The sequence below is a fragment of the Phaseolus vulgaris genome, chromosome 2 (genome assembly GCF_000499845.2).
Source record: "Phaseolus vulgaris cultivar G19833 chromosome 2, P. vulgaris v2.0, whole genome shotgun sequence".
In the NCBI taxonomy this organism is placed as follows: domain Eukaryota; kingdom Viridiplantae; phylum Streptophyta; class Magnoliopsida; order Fabales; family Fabaceae; genus Phaseolus; species Phaseolus vulgaris.
Window position 1 is genome coordinate 1,782,490 of NC_023758.2, and position 24,475 is coordinate 1,806,964.

Genomic DNA, 24,475 nt, shown 5'->3' on the forward strand with positions numbered 1-24,475 from the left:
TGAACAAAGGTTAATTTTTTAAAAAATTGACCAAACAAAATATTTTTTATTAATTTCTATAAATTGATGTAAAAAAGACACCTTTCCTTTGTTTTTCTTTGAAGGAAAACATAGAAAAAAACATGGAGTCATTGTAAACATCTTTCCTTACTTTGTCTCTTTCAATCATACAAAGGAAAAAATTAAAATTTTGGGATTTTTGTTCCATCCATTCTCCCATTTCGTGCATACGAAATAAATTTATATTAAAAATGTAATTTTAAAGTAAATGAAAATTAAAATATTTTAAAAAAAAATTATAAATAAAAAAAATTATTTGAATTGAAAATTCATTTCTTTTATATAGTTAAACTTTGTAGCCTTTACTTAAGTTTTAGATTAACTAGTCTTTTATTTTAACTACAATTTTAAACTAATAAGAATTTATATAGTAAGACTCTTAAGACTATACACACTCTAATGCTACAAGTTTTACTAGTCAGTTTAGCATTATCTATAAGTTGTGATGATAATAAAATAGTTTATGTGATTTACTTGTTAAAATGTGAATGTATTATTTGCACACACTTGATAAAATTAATAAATATAAAATGACATAAGACGACATAATTAAATAGTTCTATTATATAAATAATGAATGGTAATCTAATAGCCGATAATTTCGTATTTAATTAATAAATTAGTTTTTTTTATATATATAAATTTTATATGAAATTTGATATTTCAGCTAAACTAACACCTCAAATAACAATAATTATATGTTACCACATGAAAAAAGTATTACTAAAAAAAATTTACATAAATTTCATTGTACAAATAAATTTTATGTTTTCTGGACAAAAATATATTATTATATAATTATAAAGTTTTAAATTACACAAATCTTATTAAACTAGATGGTGTTTTTATTTTATTTTTAAATTTATATATTATTTTAATTTGGCAAGTCATTGTATTCAAACTAAATGATCTATTAAATAATGATCAAATTTAATTTTTATTTATTTTAAAATTATTTTACTTCTCAGTTTAAACTACTATTAAATAGAGTTTTTTTCTGTCATAAAAAATAATAATATAAGAAATCTAAATAAATTACAAATTAAAAATTATTTAAAATAGTTTATAACTTATAAATGCAAACTCTTAAAATAAAGTATTTATAAGGTAGTAAAATAAGTTGTTAGCTCATTAACTTTACCAAAATTATTTATAGGATGATCTCATAAATTTGAATTCCTTTTCTTCACCAAAGTAATCTTTAAGGCATCGTTTGTTTTTTACTATAGAAAAGTGAAGATATGCTTAGAAAATCAAAGCTTTTTTTTTATCCAAAAACACGAAAATTAAGACATTTTATATGTTCAGAACTTTCTTCGCAAAATGCAAAGAAATGCGAAGGAAAGGTATATATATATATATATATATATATATATATTATTTAATTAATTAATTTTAATTTACTTTTTTATTTTAAATTTAAATTATTATTGTTTCTATTTAAAATAAAATTATAATTTAAATCTAAAAAGTATAATTAAAATTATACAAAATAATTATTATATAATAACATAATTAATCATATTTTATATATAATAAGTTATAAATAAAAATTAAAATTAAAATAAATATATTTTTTAATAATAAAAAATAATTTTATATAATAGTTATATTAATTACAAAAGAGTAAAAATAAAAATAATAATTTTATTTAATATAAAATAAGTTTTTATTAAATATTTATAATTATAAATATTTAAATAATATTTTAATTAAAAATAATTATAATTTATAAATAAATCAATTAAATTAATTATTTAACAATTTTTAAATATAAGGATAAATTTGTAAATTTACATTTTTATCAATTAAAAATAATATAATTTCAATTACATCCACAACATCATTCACAAATTTTCATACTACACTTTTCATTCTATTTACCTTAATCCAAACACCCTAACTTTTTTCACACTTTCCCTTCAAATCATCTCAAATCCACTTCCCCATTTTCACTCTCTAATCCAAACAAAACATAAGTATAAATATATACCTCATTTGGTTAAGGTAAAAGAATTAAGAAAATAAATCTTGTTTAGGTATTTTATAAAAGAACATTTAAAAAAGTACAAATAATTTTTTATGAAATTTATTTATAATTTTAAATGTAACAGACATATATTAACTCAGATGGAAAGAAATGTAGAAATACAAAAAAAAAAAAGTCAACTCTAACTGTTAATTTTCATTAATATCACCCATGAGCATTGATGGTACATACCCGGAAAACACAAAGTTAAGCCCAGCCAATTTTCACCGACATTTGACTTTTCCTTCGGCAATGAAACAACCAACCACATTAACGTTAACAGTAACATTAACATTAACATCCCTACGATATAGGATATGTGTCCTACAAACAACCCAAATCTGATACACACACGCTCAAAACTTCCTCATTATTTTCTTCTCTATTAAATCAGTTTCGACATTTTCCGACACTTCTACCATTTCTTCCAACTACCAGCTTTTGTCGTGTCGCTCAGTGCATGCATAATTCACTCTTTTTTTTTTCTTCTCAAACATCCAAAAAGTCAGAACGTAGCTACTACCCCTACTATCTACTATTATTTTGCTCTCATTAATTATTTTTAAACTCCACAACATTTTCTCATATTAAGTGATTAAAAGTTAAAAATATGAATGAGTGAAAGATACTCATCCACATAAATTATAAACACCAAAAATTTATAAACTCAAATCCATGAACAATCACTCAATCTCAATAAAGTCATAACAATATTATCATCATCCTCTAATTATTATTCTAAGTATATAATATGGTTTTCGAAGTCAACATGGAGAAGATTTCTACAGATTTGTCAAATCCAACAAATTAGCTTCTTTTACTTTAATTTTTTTATACTTTATACTAAAAAAAATTGTCAAATAGAAACCAATTTTTAAAGATCAAAATAATTAGTTACAATATAAACTAAATGAGAGACCATTTTAAAAATTAAAAAAAGTTTCTAAATTAGTTTATATTATTGTTAAATAGTTTTTAAATTGATATTTAATTAACAACCAATATTTTAACTATCAATTATTTAAAATTTAAATTTGATAGCAAAAATTTTGGTTGCTAATGAGATACCAATTTAGAAACTTAACAATAATAAAAATTAATTTAAAAATCAAAAATTTATTTAATTTCTAAAATAATTTATAGTTTACTAACTATAACAACTAATTATTTTTTATTTATAAAATTGAATTTTATTTCATGATTTACAACAAGTTATTGTAGTGTTAGAATATATAAGAATAGTAGAAAACTAAAAAATTCCTTAATTGACTCAAAATTAAATCTTAAATATTAAAGACCCCATTAACTAAGATTCAAAGCTTCAATTTCTCTCAAACCTCCAAGACCACGAGACACTTGCATGCAAAACCTTAGTAAGAGATAAGATGGAAATGACAAAAAAATAATATTCTATGCAAAGAATAACTTCACACTTTTATTCACTGGCATGAACTATAGAAGGTACAAGAAAATTGAATATGAGATCTTAAATTTTTTACCAAAGATGAAATAAAAAAGAAAAAGAGAGTTAAAAAGAGAAAGGATGTTATTTTGCTGAAAAGAAGAATTGATTTTTCCTAATGTCACTCCTATCCTTTTAAGTTCACAACTTACCTCCTTATTTTCAAATATTGTGTTTTCCAACACAAAAAAAAATAAAAAATACCTGATTGCATTTACACCTACGTCAAACATACACATTAAACCTAACTAAATTTAGTTATCACTTTTAAATAATTTTACTCATTTATTTTAAAATACCAAAAACACAAATCCTTATAGTAACATGTTAATTAAAATCAAATTATGATTCGTATAGAGTTACAATAAATTATAAAAAAACAAAAAATACATTTTATTATATATAAAATAAATAAATTTAAATAAAAATATATTTTAATGTGATAAATATTTTTCTTTTTATGATTACCAATTATAAAGAATTATTAATTTTACTTTTAATTATTCTATTCATTACGCATAACAAACAAATTACAATTATTTACACAATAATTTATTCAAAAAATCTTTAATGTAGAATTTTATAAATTAATTAAAATATTTTCTATAAAAACAGTATTGAAAAAACAACAATGCATCATACCGGTAAACAAACTAATATTATTAATGATAAACATTTAATTATTTAATATGCGTAACATCTCTATATTTTCTTAAATCTAATAACTAAAATCATATGTTTCAAATTGTATATATCTTTATAGGGATTTTAAATATTTACATAAGATTAAAACGAAATATTCAAATTAAAATAAACATTTTCATCCTTCAGTTTCTTAGGAATTATATTACCTATAACATCATCTACTCCCGTATAAATACACGATAATCACAAATTAAAGAAAATAACCATAAAACAAAGTATATGGTAAACTAGTTATTTTTAAAAACTTCTAATATAAATATAATTTTAAATATTCACATAATCTATAAATTCTCATGCATTTCCACATAACCATCAAGTGTCTATCAAAATTTCACAATTCATTTTTTTCATGTCAAACTTCTACTAACTCACAACACATAGATACTTGACTCTACTTCTGGAAGACTGGTGTATTGAAATTAGAATCTTCAAACCTGCACCTGTCTTAATACTCGCTGTGAATCCACATAGACATGTGCATAAATATTTCAATATCTCATCATCTAGTATGATAGGGTAAATTCATATGACCTGAAAGACCATATTATATTTCAAACTGCAAACGCAGTCATATGAACCTCCATCGACTCTCACCAACTAAATAACTTCATCTATGTGATTCAATTATATCAGCAGAGTCGGGATGTCGCATTATGGGTCTCACAAATCAATACACCTTAACAACAATCTCAACACGATATTTCTTTTCATGAAAATACTATGTATTGATCAAACTTTCACATAATTCCATATCTCATGTAACACATCAATGCACCTTTCAATCACATCATATTTTAAAATTTCTAAACAATTCAAATATATCTCAAAATTCACTTAAGCACATAACGAAGTTCCTTTAATCATACTTTTAAATAAAATTTAGAATTTTCACTTAAAAACAATATGCAATAATAAACTAGGCTTTCAAAATCAAAAACAAAACTTTTAATTTTTTTTTCACAAAGAGTCTAGCTTGAGTGAGAATGGGTCTCGCTCAAGCGAAAATTCTCTCGCTTGAACGAGATTCAACTCGAGAGCACCCGAAATTTCATCCTAGGTCTCGCTTGAGTGAGAATGGACTCGAGAGCACCTCATTTTTCCATTCTATTCTCGAGCGAGATATGTAGAGAAATCTTCTTAAACCTGCCATATTGCTAAACCAAAAATGTATTTCACTCATAATTTTAATAATCTACACATTAAAATGACAGTTCTTACTCGTATAAGCTCTCTAAATCAAACATCATCTAAAATCAAATAACCAATCATCAACAAACATCACATTTTAGGTAATTCAACAAATTATTCAAATCCATTTCAACTCATTTTTATTATCATTCAAACACTTTCAAATCTCAATCACAAACACTTGCAATAACTTATTCACCTTAAAATCAATATATAACATTCAAATAAACCATTAATTCATATATTACTTTACTCTTAAAAAGACAATCCTGTAAACAAAAATTAGAATTGGTGACCACGTTACCCCCACATCCAGATCTTCTAAACTAAGGGTTCTATTGAAAAGAATAAGACTAGATTCTCTTACCTAAACTTGAGCAGATGTTCACTAAGAGGTCCAAACTTACCAAAAGCTCAAGAATAGCCTAACCTGCACCACAGAGTCCTGATAAAAAACCTAACTCTATCATTAGAACCCTGAACTAACAGAGATTAACCCTGAAGCTTAAAGGGTCACATGCAAAACCTATACAAAGACAAACTTATAAAGTTCAAAATTTGACTCAAATTGAAGAAAAAAAATGAACTTACTCTATTAAAATTTTTAATCGGGCAGTCTTGTAAAGTTCACTGTCAGAAGTCCAATGGTGGACTCCGATCGTCAAACTAATGAACAAAGATATCAAAATTTTAAAGAGAAGACAGAAAAAATAAGAAATGAGTTTTTAGAAAGATATTTTTTTAAAATAAAACCTGAATAAGAAATTTCTATTTATATATTTTTTTAATAAAATAAAATATTAAAGTGTGATTTTAGTTATACGTCTACTCTAAAACTATTTTTTTCAGTTGTTACAAAAATAGTGTATTTGAAATTCAGTTCAATATTCACAATAAAATTTCAAAATTGAATTTTATTAAAAATAATTTTTATCTATATAATAATTTTACTTTTATATTAATTTAGCTGTTTAAAATTATTTGCGTCTTACCGTCCTTGCTGTGCTATAGCGACTAACATTTGTGAACTAAGTACTGTAAATACTATACGTTTATTGGTCCAATTGCCACTACAACTTCAAAATAATAAATTTAATTTTTTTTTGGATTATTGATCTTATTGTTCTATTGAATCTTTAAAAATACATTGATTTTTATATATTAAAAAATATTTTTGATATACCAAAATTGCGTAGTTTGGAATTACAATAACACAGAAAATCCAATAAAGATTCTGAACTCCAAATATATTTGCTATGACAGCTTTTTAGCTTTGGTTTTTATTGTGTTATGTTATGGCTGGAGTTATTGAAAATTTTAGAGTGGTCCTTTGTTTCCCCAGTTTTACGTTTTTTTTATTTATTTTGTGTCTGAAACTCATTGTTTTCAAATCTGAAGAGGTGACCTATATTTGTAATTTCAACAATTGTTTTCATAAATTCATTTATTTTAACGTCCATCTCTACCTTAAAATGTTCTTAACGTGTCCATTTATTACCATTTTAAATTTTGGCTTAAAATATTTTGGATTTTCAATTTTGAAATTGACTTTTAAAAATACAATTAAAAATGATATTCTTGCTCTCTATTTTCTTAGTATAAAAATAATTAAATATGAGTTATTTTCAGATTAAGAGAAACAAATAATTTATAAACATGAGAGATAAAACAATGTTGACGCAACTTTAAATGATAAAAAAGTATTTAAATCTTTAAACTGTTAAAGTAACAATTAAATGAATAATTATTTAAAATAAGGGTTGGTTATTAAAGGTATTAGCGGCGAATTTAGTTAGATTGTCTAATTAAACTTCATCTATATAAATTAAATATAAATATCACATAGTTTGATTTAAATGCAATATTAAATATGAAACAAAAAAAATTCATATTTTACACTTCGATATAAGTCATTCTATTTTTTAAAATCTTCTTAATTTAATTTATTTGTATTAAACAAATATATTTATTTTTACAATCAATAAAGTAATTTATAATGAAATAGAAATTTTAATAATTAGTTGAATTTTTACACTATTATGCGTGTGAAATATCCATAATTTCTAACTATGACTAATTATAAAAAAATATTGTTAAACACTTCGTAAAGTCTATTTCTTTATTTATAAAGCACAATGTAAAGATATTAGACAAGAAATGCAAGTCTAATTTCGTTCAAATTAATAACATGTAGATATAGTTACTTTATTTTTTATCAGTTCATCAAATAAAATTAACATAAATATACACTTAAAATTAGCAAAGATCCAATTATATATATATAAAAAATCTTATACGAATTGAAAAAAAGTGGTCTCTTCAAATAATTATCGATTGTTTCGATTTTTATTATGATTATTAATTTTGATAAAGATTTTCGATTATGATTATTAATTGTAAACGCTCTTGAATCTTTTGTCTTTGTGAAAGTTATTTAGCATGTGTACTTACTCTATTCCCATTCAATTCAATCATTGATACTGTCATATACTATAGTTGCTGATCAAATAAAATAAAATAAAAAATCATATACTATAGTTTCCATTTCTCAATAATGTCGTGTTATGTACACAAACATTGCTTAAAAGCGTTATAACCAACATCTTCAAGTTATATATGCATGCTTTCACATCCCCCAAATTATATTAACAAGACAACTATAAAAAACGAAACACCTCACACATAATTGCCTTTAATTACATTATTAATCCATTCATGCAAAAAAAATAAATATAATTTGTGTTTCTTTACTTTCAAAGATAATAGACAGCTTTAGTGATACAACTAATATTCCCTTTTCTATCAAAATTATTTTTGTAATATCACGTTCGTTGTTATCTATTTTTTATTTATTTATAATATCACATGCATTATTATCATTTATTATTTTTTTTAAAAATGAAAAATTATTAGAGAACTATTATAATTGTAGTGATTTTTTTTATTGGTGAGAATTCACTACAAGAAAATCATGAAATAGAAACAAATTTTAGAGACTATAAATAATTAGTTATTATAGTGACTAAATTAAAAACCATTTTTAGAGACTAAAAAAACTTTTGGTTTCTAAATTAGTTTCTATTATTTTTAAATGGTTTCTATATTGGTATCTAGTTAACAACCAAAATTTTTGCTACCAAATTTAGAATCTAAATAATTGGTAGTTAAAATTTTGGTAGCTAATTAGATACCAATTTAGAAAGTATTTAACAATAATAGAAACTAATTTAGAAAAAAAAAATAGTTTATAAAATTGTATCTAATTTAGTCACTATATTAACTCATTATTTTTTGTTTCTATTTCATGATTTTTTTTAGTGATTAAATATATAAAAAAAAAATTACATTAGTGTCCTCATTATTATTCAACTTACATGAACCCCTTTGACATAATTGTATCTATTTTATTAATCGTTACACTTTGTTTCATCATTAACTAATTAAAGTGAAAATAACTATGTTTACAACACACCAAATGTTATATCAGAACATAAACATCATATATCCTTATCCACACACATTCCAATTCAATTATGTACTAATAAATTTTAATTCATCCTTCACTAGACTATAATAATATTCAACTATAATATCTTGATAAAATATAATAATTTAATAAAACATAAATAATTTTAACATCTAAAAATATTTAAAAATATATAATTTGAAGTGTAGAAAATATTGTTCTCAAATTTAGCAAATTAAGCACATCTTTAAATTCATTTTGTCACCAATTCTAATCACTCAAGTAAAGATATGTTAGTGTGGTAACTTTTTACACACTCAACCTACAAAACTAACAAGTTTTTATTTAATTAAAGTTCCCTCTCTCAGCAAATAAAATTGTCATTCAACAACTATACCCAAAAAAATCAATTGTGCATAATTTCATGTATGGTGACAAATTGGTAAAAAAATGTTCCAACTCATTTTTCATACATAAATAAATAATTATTTTTAAATAAAATTATTTTAAACCAATTTAACACACTTAAAACACTCTATATTTTAAGTACCAAGACATTCAACATTTCTCATCTAGCTCAATTCAACTTTTAAAAGCATAATTCAAAACATCCTACTAAACATTTTCCAGTTAAAATATTATAATTTTATTTATAGTAAAAAAAATAAATATCCTTAATTTAATCTCTTTACTAACATAATATGTGATACTACAATCCGGTTAGAGTTTCATACGCAAAAAACTATAAATTCACAACTTTCATCACTTTCAACAATTTTAATATCTCATTGTATAATCCATTACTAAATAATCGATACTCTATTATAACCAAAGGAAGTTTAGAAGGATGAAGAAAAATATTTTTCAAAAAGTACTATTATTATAATAATAAAAATTGTAAAGTACTTGTAATTCGTGTCCGTTTTTCGTGCTAAATTATTGTTTCAATTGAGTTGTGTCCCACAAGTAAACAATTTGTTATTTTATTTATTATCTTTTGCTAGAAAGATTACATTGACAACTAAATTTATTATATATATATATATATATATATATATATATATATATATATATATTACTGAATAAAGTAGTTTTCACTAATATAATCATATTAGTATACAGAAAGTATATATCAGTATATACATTATTAGATTAATTTGTGGAATAAAAGACAAATCCGATTGAGGAAAATTACAGCTGTATCTTTTATTAACATATTACTCGAAACAATAATAAGATTTTTTGATAATAATTAAAGCACACAAAACAAATTATTAATAGGCAATTAAGCCGCCCAATAATATAATTAGCAGGGCACCAACTTAACATCGTGGCCATTAAAATATTAACATCCCGATAATGCCCCTGAGTGTACGAATTGGACCAAGAGTTTGAGAAGGGTAAAATGGGAATCAATCCAATCGTAATTGCGTGGAGGGAAAGTCAATTGTTAACGGTATCTATCCACCGACCACCGACCTACCCTTCTACCCACTCAGAATTATTTATTAAAAACTATAAAATTATCGGATAATAACGAAAATGAAACAAAATATTAAATAATTCCAAATAAATTATCATTTTTTTTTCTTATTAAATATCCTTTGAAATTCTATCGTTTGATTAATCCGCAAACGACACCAACCAACCATTATCATCATCACACACCTGATACCATCAACCCTATAATAAGATTTAATTTCAGAGACCCGCAACAAAAATTATGACAGAAACACGATTTAAAAATATTTGTTAATAAATATACCGCTAAATTTTATTCGTAAACTTAAATATATTATAATAAATACAAAACTAAATTTAAAATTTAAGTTTATTATAATAATTTATTATCAGCATTGGAATGTTAATACAAAAAGCTTATTTTAGTAAATTATAGAAGTAAATTAAAAAGAGAAAAAAAGGAAATAAGTTTGTAGTTAACTTTTGGAAACACCAATTACCATTATTAAGTTTGATTGCTTTAAATGTGGGTTGAAGTCCACCACCGCTTCTCAAAGAGAGACTATTATTGTAGCACTAACACACACCTAGTTAAGGTCGAATAGAAGAATCATGTCTTTCCCCAACTATACTTTTGTTTTTTCACAATTCAGAAAAGATATAATTTGTTTATATATATTTTTATTTTTTTAATAATATTTTTTTCATTGTAATGTATAAGTGAGCTGAGATGTAAAAGTTGCATAATAAATGAAATTTTTATAAAATAATAATTTTTTAAAATTATAGAAAAGAATTTGAGATTGATGAAACATTAATTGGAGTTAGGAAAGAGGTAAAAAGTAAAAAAAAAGAAAAAAAAAGAGGGTGGAGTGAGTGAATTTGTCGGTGAATTAATAATGTAAATGGAAATAGGGAAAGAGGAAGAGTAATTAAAATGGAAAATGATTTGGGTGGCATTAAAAAAGAAAAGAGAAGGGAGGGTTCAAAGGAACCAACCAACCATATAGCAACGTGGAGGCTTACAGAGATGACAAGCTTGGTGCTTCAACATCTCTCCCTTATAACCCTTTCGTCTCGTAGACTCCTTAGATTTTTCATTCCTCCTCATGGACCAGATTCCCTCTCTCTCTCTCTGATCTCCATTTGAAGCACACCAATCCAACAAGACAAGACAAGAGAACAGAAGAGAGGAGAGAGATGGAGGGTGAAGGAAGAAGAAGAGAAGAAGGGCAGAGAGAACCGACCAGGAAGCGAAGCGGCGTGGCGGTGGCGGTCGAGGGAGAGAGAAGATACAAAGGAATAAGGATGAGGAAGTGGGGCAAGTGGGTCGCGGAAATTAGGGAACCCAATAAGCGTTCAAGGATTTGGCTCGGTTCCTATTCCACCCCCGTCGCCGCCGCTCGTGCTTACGACACCGCCGTCTTCTACCTCCGGGGACCCTCCGCGCGCCTCAACTTCCCCGACCTTCTTGTCGGAGAGGGAACCACCCTTGTCGCCGGTTGCGACATGTCAGCTGCCTCTATCAGGAAGAAGGCCACCGAGGTCGGTGCCAGAGTTGACGCTCTACAGGCAACCCTGCACCACCACCACGTGGCGCCGGCGGCGCAGGAGCTTCTCTCGCGCGGCGACGGAGGTGGGTCCGGGGATTTCGCGGTTGACCTGAACAAGATGCCTGAACCCGAGAGTGAGGACTGCGAATGGGATGTGAATTGAAGGAAAAAAAAAAAAAAAGGTTCGTGCTTTCGGGTTCGGTGGTGGCTGCTAACGTGCGCCGGGGAGGGTTTGCGACGGCTGAGGCAAAGTGATGTTGTTGATGAGGCCTTGGGTGGTGTGGATTACTGCACTGTATCTCTTTTTTCCTTCTACTTTCTTTTGGGTAGTTTTTTCTTTTAGATTTTACAGAGGAAATTTTGGCGTTGTAAAAATTATGTTAAATGTAAATTAATTAGCCGAGTTTGGTGTGTTGTGTTGTATTTTGGCTTTAAATTTGATAGGGTAATAATCTATTTGGGGGTTGTGTAGTTAATGTTTTTTGGTTGTGTTAAAAAAAAGTATTGTTTTTGGGAGGTGTGGAAAGGAATTCGGCGGAAATTAGGAAAAATTGGAATGAAAGTGGAGGTGGGTTACTATAAGTGGAGTGGGATGTTTTAGAGAAAAAGAATAGAATGATGCAGTGGAAGTGAAATAGGTGGAGTGAGGGGACAGGGATGGCCTGCGGTGCCCAGCAGTTGGGTACAAAAGGAGAGAGTGAGCCATGCTAACCACTAAAGTAATAATACCTACTAAAAAGTGATAAGATTGAGTTAGGTATTTTTCTGGTTCTACACTGTTTCCTGATTATTGAGTTGTGAAAGGGGAAATGGAATGGGCCACTGCCAAGGGAAAACGTTGTGCCCACTGCTCTGTTTTGACAACGATGGATGATGGGGTCGGTTAATCGATTTTGTCGTCTCACATTTTTTTTTTCTTCTAATTCTAGTCAAATCTCGGACAACAATTGTATCGAAAACATATAAACAAACGAGAAACAAAGCAGAAAAAGAAAAGAAAATGAGAGAAAGACATGTCTCCATGTGAATGCAAAATTACAGCTCCTCTCTATTGATTAACAAATATCCGTGTAGAGGATTTCTGATTTGAGTCTGAGCTGTACCCCATATGTGATTCGCTAGGATCTATGGGGCCTTTAAGTTGTAGCCGAAGATGAGTCCATGATTAACGGAGAACTAGAGGCTCTTTTACCTTTATTTAAATATTTTATAGCTGTGGATCACATCGTGTTCGACGTAAGTGATCAATTAATAAATTTAAGATAAAGTTAATCTCTCGGATTAATGATATAGGCTTCATCAGTGATTGAATCACCAAAGGAGATGAAAAGTTTCATAAAGGTAAAAGACAAATGTAGAATTGGATGAACGAAGAAGACAACAGTAACGTGGCCAAATTGACCAAAACATCAACATTGCCAATGAAGTCGTCGTTAATTTTTCACGTATTGATAAAGGAAGAAATAATCTCATCTTATAAAATGGAGAAATAAAAGACAGGCTTGTCAACTGTTCTAATCAACACCTGTTATTGTCAACTGTTCTGATCAACATCTAGTCATGAGTTTTATTACAGTGAAGAACCAAGACCAGTCATCGCTTCAGCTCAACTACTAACAGATGCGGTAAGTACAGCAGTAGATTAATGACGGTTGAAATTCGTATGCGAATTTACAACATTTTCAACACCATTATCACCAGGCGGCCCATATAAATTACAATCGGATCATTAAGAATAATAATTGCCCTTTTGAAATTTTGCCAATGACAAACATGTGTAATAGCAAAACAATACATATACATGCCTAAGCCAAAATTTTAATTCTAATTTAAAGCTTCTGTGAACACTTCAATCCAACTACTGCATGAAATCCAGCAACAAATTATGGAATGACCATCTAAATCCTATCATGCTTTCTTTTGATTTTCTCGTTTCACTAGCAGTGCGGCTCTTACAACATTTCCTCTTGTGATAATCCCAACCTTCAGATATTAATAATAACCATTTAGAAACACCAAAGTAAAAACTAGCACAAGTATAACAAGATTGGACGACTATCTTACCAGTCTACCCTCAGCATCTACAACTGGAAGGCGTCGAAATTTGGTTTCTAGCAACAACCTAAAGATAGAAATTTGAAAAAGGTGATCACTTTTTTTATGGGCGGCTTAAAATATACTAAAAAACAAAGTTAAACAGGGAAAAAGATGGAAGAACCTTGCAGCATCCTCGAGATTGGTGGTCTCACGAACGACCATAGGGGCAGTGGTCATCAATTCACCAATCAATTTTCCGTTGGTCTTACTGAGCAGCTTTTGAATCTCGTTAAAAGTCTGCAAGAGGTCATAGTATCAGCAAAATGGAGCTCTATTAAACTAGACCGTCGCTGAATATAATTAATTATAGTAGTAATTGAAATGCAACCCATCCACTTCAAATGCAGTCATTAGAATATATGAAACATAAACAGTCAAAAGGGAAAGGCTTTGTCCGTATTGGACACATGACTCTTCGAAATACCCATAGGCGTATTAAACTCTGCAGTGTCACTTAGTTGTCTGTATGGCATGTTTCACATGATTACCACGCAATATTTCGTGCAGAGTGAGTTGAGACTGCTTCAAATAAATAAGGTAATAGAGGGAGAAAAGGGATGAAGGGACACGCTTACAGAAGTACATGTCTCTGGATATTTAATAACAGATTTGAAACATGAACAGTCAAAAGGGACACGCTTAATAAGACGAGATATAATAAATTTTGAAGGTTCTAATCATGAAATTACAAATCATATTAAATGTTAAGTTCAAAGACAAGTTGAAAAATAGTTTAAAAAACATTTAAACAACGTATAGGAATTTAAAAATCATTTATAACTTCTAACTAGGACCTCACTAAACCATTCACCTGAGTTTCGAGAAACAAAACCGTATGTTATTTCATAATGCAGAACAAAAAACTAAAGCAGGAGCACATAAAGTGATCGACAGATTGTGTGAAGCCTCAATTTTAGATGGATGAACACAGCAATGGATGGAATAGCTAATTAAGAAGCATAGAGTGAGTGAGTGAGTGTCTGTTTGTGCAAAGACCCTATAACAGAAGAAGAATGAAAACAAAGCAACAAAGGGTGCATTCAATAGTGCTTTTCTATTTTATTTTTATTTAAAAATGTCAGTTTATCTGACTTTTCAATTTAGTTGATGAATTTGGTGAACTAATTAAATATTTTAAAAACATGAATTGTAGAATTGTGTATTTGTGTGGTTCATATTGATGATATAGAATCGCACTGCTTCATGTATATTCAGTACAATTCAAAATCATCTGTGATTCATAACAACTAACTCATGCTTGATGGGGGAGAGATATTGCCAGAAACATCAATTATGCTGAACATGTTCAGCATTCAGCTAGAGAAAATAATGGAACATAGATAAGTTTTTATAAAAATTTCTATTAAGCAACAAAATATTTACATACATTTATATTAATTTAGTCAAAACGTAAGCCCTGAGTATTTTATCTTCAACCACAACTCTCTCCATGGCGCACTTTCCTTTTTAATGACCAGACTTTTCAGGCTAGCCGAGTTCTCCGGTATAATTAAGATTAGTAATCATTTCTCAGTACTGCACATACCACTGCTAAAGTGGGCACTTTAGCATATCTTCAATCCTTCCAAGAACAATCACACCAGCAACAAGGTCAAACGGAGTCAAAGACATGTGTAGATTAGTCGCTTGTTTTCCTTAAAAGACACTATTAACCTCTTTTACTTAAAAAAAAGTTGTTTGAATTTTAACTTTAATTCAAGTAAACACGTTTAAAAAGCAAACAAATACTTGATCAGATTTCATTTATTTATTATGCATATTTCAATGGAGGCATTACAGCGTAGACAACTGTAAAATTTTCTATAAGAAATTGTTTGGGATGCAGGTAAGAATGCCCGGCTATACTTTATTTATGGTTTTGCTTTTCCAGTTCAGACCAACCTAGATCTCTAAAGGTCTCAGTACCAAAATATCAGCTCGGTAAACTGAACTTACTTGGTAATTTTAAGTATTAACACTATGAGATCGAGACAATATTAGAATATGATGGTAAAGATGAATTAACTATAAGAGAAAGAAGTACAAACATACTTTCCAAGTACTGTCAACCTCTGGAAACATGCTATTATCCTTTAGCCCATGACCTGAAATCAGCATAACACTCTATCTGAGCAATAGGGTTTGGGGATAGAAGCACATAAAAAAAGCCAAAAAAATATTTTTATGTTACCAAATGACATGAGAGTGCTGTTAAGTTCTGAATGGGGAGAAAATCACACTAACAAAGGATAAAAGAGATGTTTCTTTTTAAAAAAAAAATAATCTACCAGATATAGAGTCCAGTGCTAACAAGTCATAATCTGAAACAACACCAACCTGCAGGGTATAAAAGCATCTTTAGGAATAATTTCAGAGAAAATTATCTAGCAATGTTCTGCCAAGTTAAACTCACAAGAAAATTTCATTATACAAATGAAGAACGGAAGTAATAAACCATAAGCAATTACTAATATATTCTGTAAGGTTGTCGCCATCAGATTCAGTTGTTAGAAGCATAACTGCCATTGAACTAGACTTGCTGAATTGATTTAGTTTTAAATAAATACAATAGTCAAAAGGAAAAAAATGTTCATGGAGAATCTTCTGATTCATTATTAAATGATTAAATCAGCATCAACTGGATTTCAGCCGGAGACGCTACCTATAACGAAGTTTTATCTATTTTCACATTAGCAAAGGTTTTTAAAATGATATTTTCATTCTCAATTCAAAATTAACTAGTCTTGGTTGGGAGTTTCCTTTGTTAAAAAAAACTGCAAAGGAATATATAATTAGAATAGTGTTTTTACGACAATGGGATATTTTAGAGAGCAATGGTTTAAAAAAGAGAAGAAAAAAAGACAAAGTAATTCTCAAGACTGTCTAATGTAGAACCCCACATCAAACTTATGCAACCTAACCTTTATGTATGTGGAGAGGTAATTTCTTTTACTTGAAACTGTAACCGTTTGATCTCAACATTTTACCTTACCAATATGTCAAGGCTGTGTGTGTAAATCATAACAATATTTCTCTCATGATATGACAGTCAAACAGTGCATTTTGAAAAACAAAATGTAATGGAAAACTACAAGGATTTTAGTAATAAATATGGTAGGCTTATTAAACATATAAACCAATTAAAAGAGAAAAAACGAAAACGGCTACAAAAAAACACTCACCAGTTTCCAGTTATCATCTATCACAGGAAAACCAGTTATCCTTTTTTCAACAAGAATATCCAAAGCTGTTGCAAAATAACACTTTTAGAAAATAAAATATAAAATCCCCCTTCCTTTCACAACAAATAAAAAAGAAAAAGAATGAAAACACTTCGGCCTTGAAATAAAACATGAAACAACAATGAAATATTACCTTCGTCCACAGTAGTTGTGGGTTTTACCACATGTAAATCCTCTTTCCTTGTCATAAAGTCACCAACAGTGTACAGTCCACTTCTCGGCTGCATGTAATGTCAAAAAAACACATGCCATATCAAAAGTGGTCTCTGCATTTATATATTTCTGATAAATTGGCACATCATACATAGTGAATCACTGAGAATGTCTCAGGCCAAAACGAACAAAAATCAAGTTATTCATGTCTTCGCCAGCCCTGTACAAAACGGCTTCCTCTATTTGAAGGAGGCAGATATATAAAGAGACTAATTCTCTGACTCTTCACGTTAAAGCATGAAACAAGATTAAAAATAGTCACATCACTGCACCAGCGAAGAAGGCACCTCTTCAGAATTAACAATAGCTACACGCGCCCTAACTCCTTACCACAAGCTATAACATAATAAAATAAAATAAAATATATATATAGTTAAAAGCCGCATGAAATGAAATTCAGAGTGTTTTACCCAAAATCCATGCAACTCGAGCGAGCGCAATGAAATGAAACGTAATTGAATCTATCAACTATAATCTAAAATATTAATATATTTCCAATCCTACCGGTGCCGCAGCTGATAGAGGAAATTAGGTAATAAGATAAGATGTTTTGCTCGATTTGCAAACAGAGATGGAATTAAGGAGAAGAAGAGATACCGAGACTGAATTAGCGGTGAGGGTGTTGGCGGCGAGAAGAGGCGGTGGACGGAGGCTCCGGAGAGGGGAAGAGCGGGGGAAAGAGACGGCGGCAGCGGCGGCGCGTGGCTGGTACAGAGGAGAGTGAGTGGCGGAGGAAAACGGAGGGAGAGTGTGGAGATGGAAGTGGAAGAGAACCGAGTCCATTTGTTGGGAATTTGGTTGGACTCGATTCGGAATTGAGAGGGTTTATTGTTTTGGGGTTCAGACTTCAGAAGACTTCAGAGTTCTCACTCTAATCCGCAGATATCATCAAAAACACAAAATCCACCGTCAATTTCTTCTCTCTCCGCTTCATCGCCTACCAAAATAATTATAAAAATATCGTTAAATATCTCCACAATTTTTTGGCCTGATTTGCGAATGCCGTCAAAATATCAGTTATTCATAATTCCTTCTTGATTAAGATGTTAGCCACCATTCCACGCCTTTCATCCTTCTTCAATTAACTTTTCGTGTCAACAAAATTTTCATTCCAATATTTAATTCATCATATGTCGTTTTTTAAGGTAATTTTTTTTCACGTGGTTCAATGTTCTCGGCTCCGACAACACTACCTCCTGTGAAGAATGCGTGCCATTTAAACTAAAAAAAAAACGCATGTGAAAACTTCTACCCAAGTTTTAAATTAATAAGATAGGTTTTCAGAGTGAGATGTGCAGTAACACTTCTTTTTATAATTCTAACTTTTAGGCTATTATTTTGTTTTTTTAGTTACACTTATATATATATATATATATATATAGTAATTTCCTAAATAAATATTCTTGAATTTTAAAAATGAATTATGCACTCTCAGTGAAGCCACGAGCTTTCTTCGTTCTCCTATTACTTACAATGGACCATCTCCACCTTCATATATTTGAAATTGCACATCTATAAAAATTAAATTTTTAATTTTATTTTTTTAAAATTTTGTTCCAGACAAAAGTATTGGTGAATTCAAATTCAATGTACTAAAAAAAACATGTGAACTCATAATTAGTATTTAATCTATTTTTATTCTTTATGCTTTCTTTGATATATACTAACATCTTTTCTTTTCTTCTATATTTGGTTTTATTATCAGTTCTATTCAATAATAAATGTTGTTCTCTATTTAAGATTTGATTATTTAGAATTTTCTTATCTGTGTTGATACAAAATTAAAACATTAGCACTTAATATTGGAATTGACCCATAATACTACAAATTTATATTTTAAATTGTATAATACAAAATAATATTTTTAAATACAAACGTTAAAAAGGTTGGCGAATATGATCTCCTTTGTGGATACTAGTTGAATGTATTTTTTAATTTGGAAATATACTTCAAAATGTATATTAAAAAATATATATATATAGAGAGAGAGAGAAAAAAAAGCTTTAAAATATGTTTTTGATTATATTCTGAAAATTTTATAAATCACTCCATCCAGAATGAACCAGCAGCTATAACAGAGATAAAACCAAAAAACCTTGGAGTACTTCTGACATTTCACCACCCAATGGGGGTCCAGTTTTCAGTTCATGCATGAAACACATGCTCCAAACTTCAAGTTCAAAAAGCGCAATCCAACTCCATTTAAAGTTGGGAACTGAGCCCAATATCAAATTGAGGGGCCCAAAAAAGAAGGCCAATTCAAGTCTAGTTTTTTTTTTTTTTTTGTCAAAATTCAAGTGTAGTTTTGTTTTCTAAAATTCAGAATTATTTAGAAAACAAATATTTTATTATATAATTATAAAAACTGAGAGTGGAATTTTTGAAGAAAATAAAATAGGTATTACAGGGTTTTGGAGTAGAAAAATCGAATTCTCTAAAAAAAAATACAATTCTACAAGTCAAGACTTTAAGTGTAACTAAATTTTAGTAAACTTAATGCTAGAAGTCCACAGAATAGGGAAAATCTCAATTTAAATTTCGACCCTGAATTTTATATGTAAATTTTAGAATTATAAACTATAAATGTTGGAATTTTATATTTTTAAAACTCTTAAACCTTAACCTTTGAATTAGAACATTTTATATAGGCTAAACCCTGTTGAACTACTAACTTTTGATTACTTTCTAAGAACTATATTATTATATAGAATGTTTCACTATTATTTATAAATATTTAATACATATTTAACAATACCATTTTTAAGAGAATTACTGACTTGTAAAAAATGTTTTATTTTATTTAGAAACTCTAGACTTTATACGTACGGGGGGATAGGGCCTACACTCACATGATCATCAATCTACCCTCACTAGCTTGTCCTAATTTCTTAAACACCCTAAGATATAATTGTTTACTTATAGAATTGGGAATGGATCTTAATACTCTTAAAACTATGTTATGATAGTCTTTCTATAATGTTATTTTGACATCTTCTTGGTAAAAGTAAGAGATACTCCGACGTTCAAGTAAATATTTGTTATTTAATGTTTGATGTGATTAATACGTGATAATAACGTTTTTTTTCTTCTAAAAGTTATGACTGTTTATATATTTATCATAGTCTCATTATTATTGAATCGGAATAACATTTGGATCATGATCTTAGATTTTACTTCTGTCACTTAGATTGATAATCTTCTTCTGGTTTTAATGTCTTTTGAATAAGTCGGCCAATTAATATTGGGCTTCATCTTATATCGATTGATACAATAATAATAAATACTAAAAATTTATTTTTTTAATTATGATGTTTACTTGCGTAATAAATATAAATTATCTCATTCTTAATTAATAATGTAGATTAATTAAATTATTTAATTAACCTTTTATATGTTATTAAGATTTATTATTATTTTAATTATATGTTTTCCAGGTCAACTCTAACGGATCTTCATGGTACATATCTACTTACATTCTTGACATGATGTAAGTTGTTCATAGTAAAATAATTAATTTTTTATACTGATTATATTGTACTAGTACATTTTGATCTATAGTTTCTATCTAATTATAATAAAATATAAATATTTTCCGGACTATAATCATGCAAAAATATCAAAACCATCCTAATAATCTCGTTTTGAAATTCAATCTTAAATATATATTATTTAAAGAATAAAACTATATCAAATTATTAATTTTAGATACAATTAAGTAAAATCAAATGAATTATTCGTAATCCCTAAACCCTAAACTATTATAAATGATAAAAGCCCTTAAGAAAGTACCTATTTCATTCTTCTAATATCTGTAAGATTATATTTGCTGATAGAAAAGAAGTAAAAATTTGACCATAATAAATACAAAGTTTCTCTCATAATTTGCAGCAAAAGGTTTTTCTAACCTCCACGTTTGGATTTCTAGCCGCATATTAAAACCAAACCTAGCATCACAAAAATGTAGATTCGATCAAATTAAGACGAGGAAGTTCAAAGTTGATTCATGAATGATAAGATTCTTCTGCACAAAATCCTGATGACATAATTATGTCCGTTTACAGTAACCGAGAATTTATACCTCTTTAGTTGCATCCTCACAAAACTGACCCAACCAACTTTTTATGTCGACTTCATAAAAGTTAAGAAATAAAAACATTTTTAGCATGTATATAACTACTAATTGGACACTCTCTAAATTCAACCCGAGTATTTAAGCGTATTATCCTACTATTCTGATTCGCTTAGTTTATAAAGATACAAAACTTAATTCAATTCAAAATAACAATAGGTTTAATGACGCGTGAAGTAGGCAGTCCAAACAGCTCACAAGAAATATTAAAAAAATAACTAAAATAAAAACAACTGAATAAATAACTAAATTAGATAGGCACAAATATTTATTTTGAGATTCGATGAAAATAAACAGTCAGAGATAATGTACTAGTGCACCCCTAAAATAAAAGAGATATATTTACATTATCTTTTTATGTTATTGACTTCTGAAGGAAGATCTATGAATGCTATAAAAGGGTCACAAGACCCTAAACAAAGCTAAGTGCAATTTTGAAATACTACACCGATACTCATGTACTATATTGATATTTATATGCTTTCACTGACTTGATCATCGGAGTCTCATAAAAAAGTGGAGCTCCCATCACTGTGAATTATTAGCATCTCAAAGCAGCAACAACAGAAAAGAAAAATTGGCTCAGAATCCACACCAAAATACGATCTAAGTCGATCGGCAAGAACAATATATAAAATGGAAAAATGTTATTTTTACAGATCTACAATGATATAAATCAATATGTCACAATGTAATTTTAAGATGCTCCATCTTTTTAAATGGATCCATATTTTAATATATTTTTTTATATAATTATTATAATCTAATGGAAGAATTTTCAATATATCAACACTCATAAGACTTCAAAATATTAAGTATTACAGACTTAAATGTTGATTGATTACATCTAGTATTTTAAAAACGAAAAGAAGTGTAAGTAACATATTTTGTGTGGTATTTGTGGATTTGAAATGTATAGTGCATGTAGAAGAGATTGACTAAAGTTGTGGTCATATATGAAGCAGGTGCATATTGTGCGTCTTTATTGTTGGAAGGATTGTGAAAAGATTTTACACATTGTCATGGTCGTCTTATGAATCATCAAATCCAAAAAATTTGAATTTATAAAAAAAAAAACAACAAATGCAGACATAAGCAGCAGTAGTAAAGACATGGCAAAAGCGGATAATTATGATTTCATAGGATTCCCTGGTAGGTTGGTTGCCTTTCTAAAATTGTCAAATTACACAGTGCTTGCAAAATTAATATTCCTATATATGGGAACTACACGTGTGCCATTAGCCACACCACACACAAACCTTAATATTCGCACTCGCTAATGTCACCGAAACAACAATAAGACGTTAATCGGAACATGTTCCTTCTGCACTTTCTTCACCCAAACTATTCATTTTTTTAGGATATATGCTGCCACAGACAACAATTTTATCTTTTCTGTGCACCGATTCCTTAAAACAGTGAAATATGTATTATTCCAAATGCATAAAATATTTAGTTTGACGCAAATGCAAAGAATTATAAATAACACAGTTTCGTTACTATTTTGGGGAACGAAATGGAATCTAGACTCTTGAACCAGTATCTTGTGTCCACGCAGTCCTTTAGATTTAACTAATTGTTGCAATGAATGCGATTTAAAAGTCTTAAATCGTTATTTAAATATGATTTGTAAAGTTGCTTAACTTGGGGATTGGAAAATTGAGAAGTTAAAGCTAGCACGCAAGAGATTTAAAAGAGGTTAGAAATTTGAGTTGTGAATTTAATTTGGTTGGGTTCACAAGTGGGTTACCCTTCTTATGTGAAAAAAATTGAGAATCTATGCAATGAATAAGGGTTGTTCCTTCGGTCGGTCAGGTTGATGGGTGATGAACTGGGATTCTCCTCGTCCTACTGCTTCTGACCTTGATTTGAGCATTAGCGGTAATATGGGTCAGCCGTCGATCAAGTTTCCCTGGTGTCGGTCGTCTCGGCCAAGTAGACCGTCGGCCTCGTCATCGCGGTCGAGTATCTTGGGTCTCGGTCAGGTAGACCAGGCTTCGGATAGCCAGGTGAGTCTCGGTCAGAGAGACCAGGGGTCGGCCTCGCCCATACCGGTACAAGAGTGATTGAAAAATAGAAGGAAGGAAGATTCGAAAACAAAGTTTGATTAATTGAAGCAATATTTGAGTGTTGAAGGTGGAGAAAGAGGGCGAAAATAGTGAAACAAAGTAAGAGGGGATTGTGTGTGATTTTTGAAATGGAGCAACAGAAGTTAGGTGGGATACATAGGTAAAAGGGTTAAGGATAATAAAGTTAGTGGGCCTGGGCTTGAATAATTGAAGGAAAGTGATGAGAAAAAACAAGAGGGAGGCCCACTTGGTTGGTACTGTTTCCACTTGGGGAAAACAAGGTCTTCAACCGTAGCCTCGTCCCACTTCCATTATGGGAATGTTTAGCTTTTTGAAATTTTGCCCTCCACTCATTACTTTTCGATTCGGCTCGTCTCGTGAGATACATCACAAAAACAGATTATTAGGAGAAAGAGAACACACAACACACAACACTGTGTCGTGTGTGTGTGTGATGTGAATATTGGAATTTGGATGGATAAGCACGTTCCCAATTTTATGAGGTTGGACTTGTTGGGAATTTCGTCTCCACTGCGATGTCATGTCACGTGGCCTTCTCTTTCTCCACTTGTTCACTTGTTTTGATTAATAAATCTTTATTACTGTGGACCCACCCCACCACAAAATACAAAACACCACACTTTCATTACTACTCAACGTTAAGCAGCCCAACCACATTTACATTTAGAATGTGTTTGCTTATAAGAATCTACGTATTATGAGTATTGTTTCTATCTAGTGATTAAAGCTCAAATACGAGTATGGAAATGTGAAGAAAAAGTTGAAATTTAAGTGTGTAAA

The 24,475-nt window shown here is 29.1% G+C and overlaps 2 protein-coding genes across 2 annotated transcripts; one reads left to right on the forward strand and one right to left on the reverse strand.

Moving 5' to 3' along the window:
- The first annotated feature begins 11,369 nt into the window (after positions 1–11,369).
- LOC137810099 (ethylene-responsive transcription factor ERF011-like) lies at positions 11,370–12,347 on the forward strand. Its single transcript, XM_068611227.1, has one exon. It carries the CDS (start codon positions 11,572–11,574, stop codon positions 12,085–12,087), a length of 516 nt encoding a protein of 171 aa, XP_068467328.1. The 5' UTR covers positions 11,370–11,571; the 3' UTR covers positions 12,088–12,347.
- Positions 12,348–13,426: 1,079 nt separating this feature from the next.
- LOC137810098 (CBS domain-containing protein CBSX1, chloroplastic) lies at positions 13,427–18,714 on the reverse strand. The gene is made up of 8 exons (XM_068611226.1): positions 18,074–18,714; positions 17,397–17,484; positions 17,204–17,268; positions 16,310–16,358; positions 16,074–16,126; positions 14,143–14,258; positions 13,989–14,046; positions 13,427–13,907 (listed from the first exon to the last, which is right to left on the reverse strand). The coding sequence occupies exons 1-8, from the start codon at positions 18,257–18,259 to the stop codon at positions 13,833–13,835; spliced, it is 690 nt and encodes a 229-aa protein (XP_068467327.1). The 5' UTR covers positions 18,260–18,714; the 3' UTR covers positions 13,427–13,832.
- Positions 18,715–24,475: the final 5,761 nt, after the last annotated feature.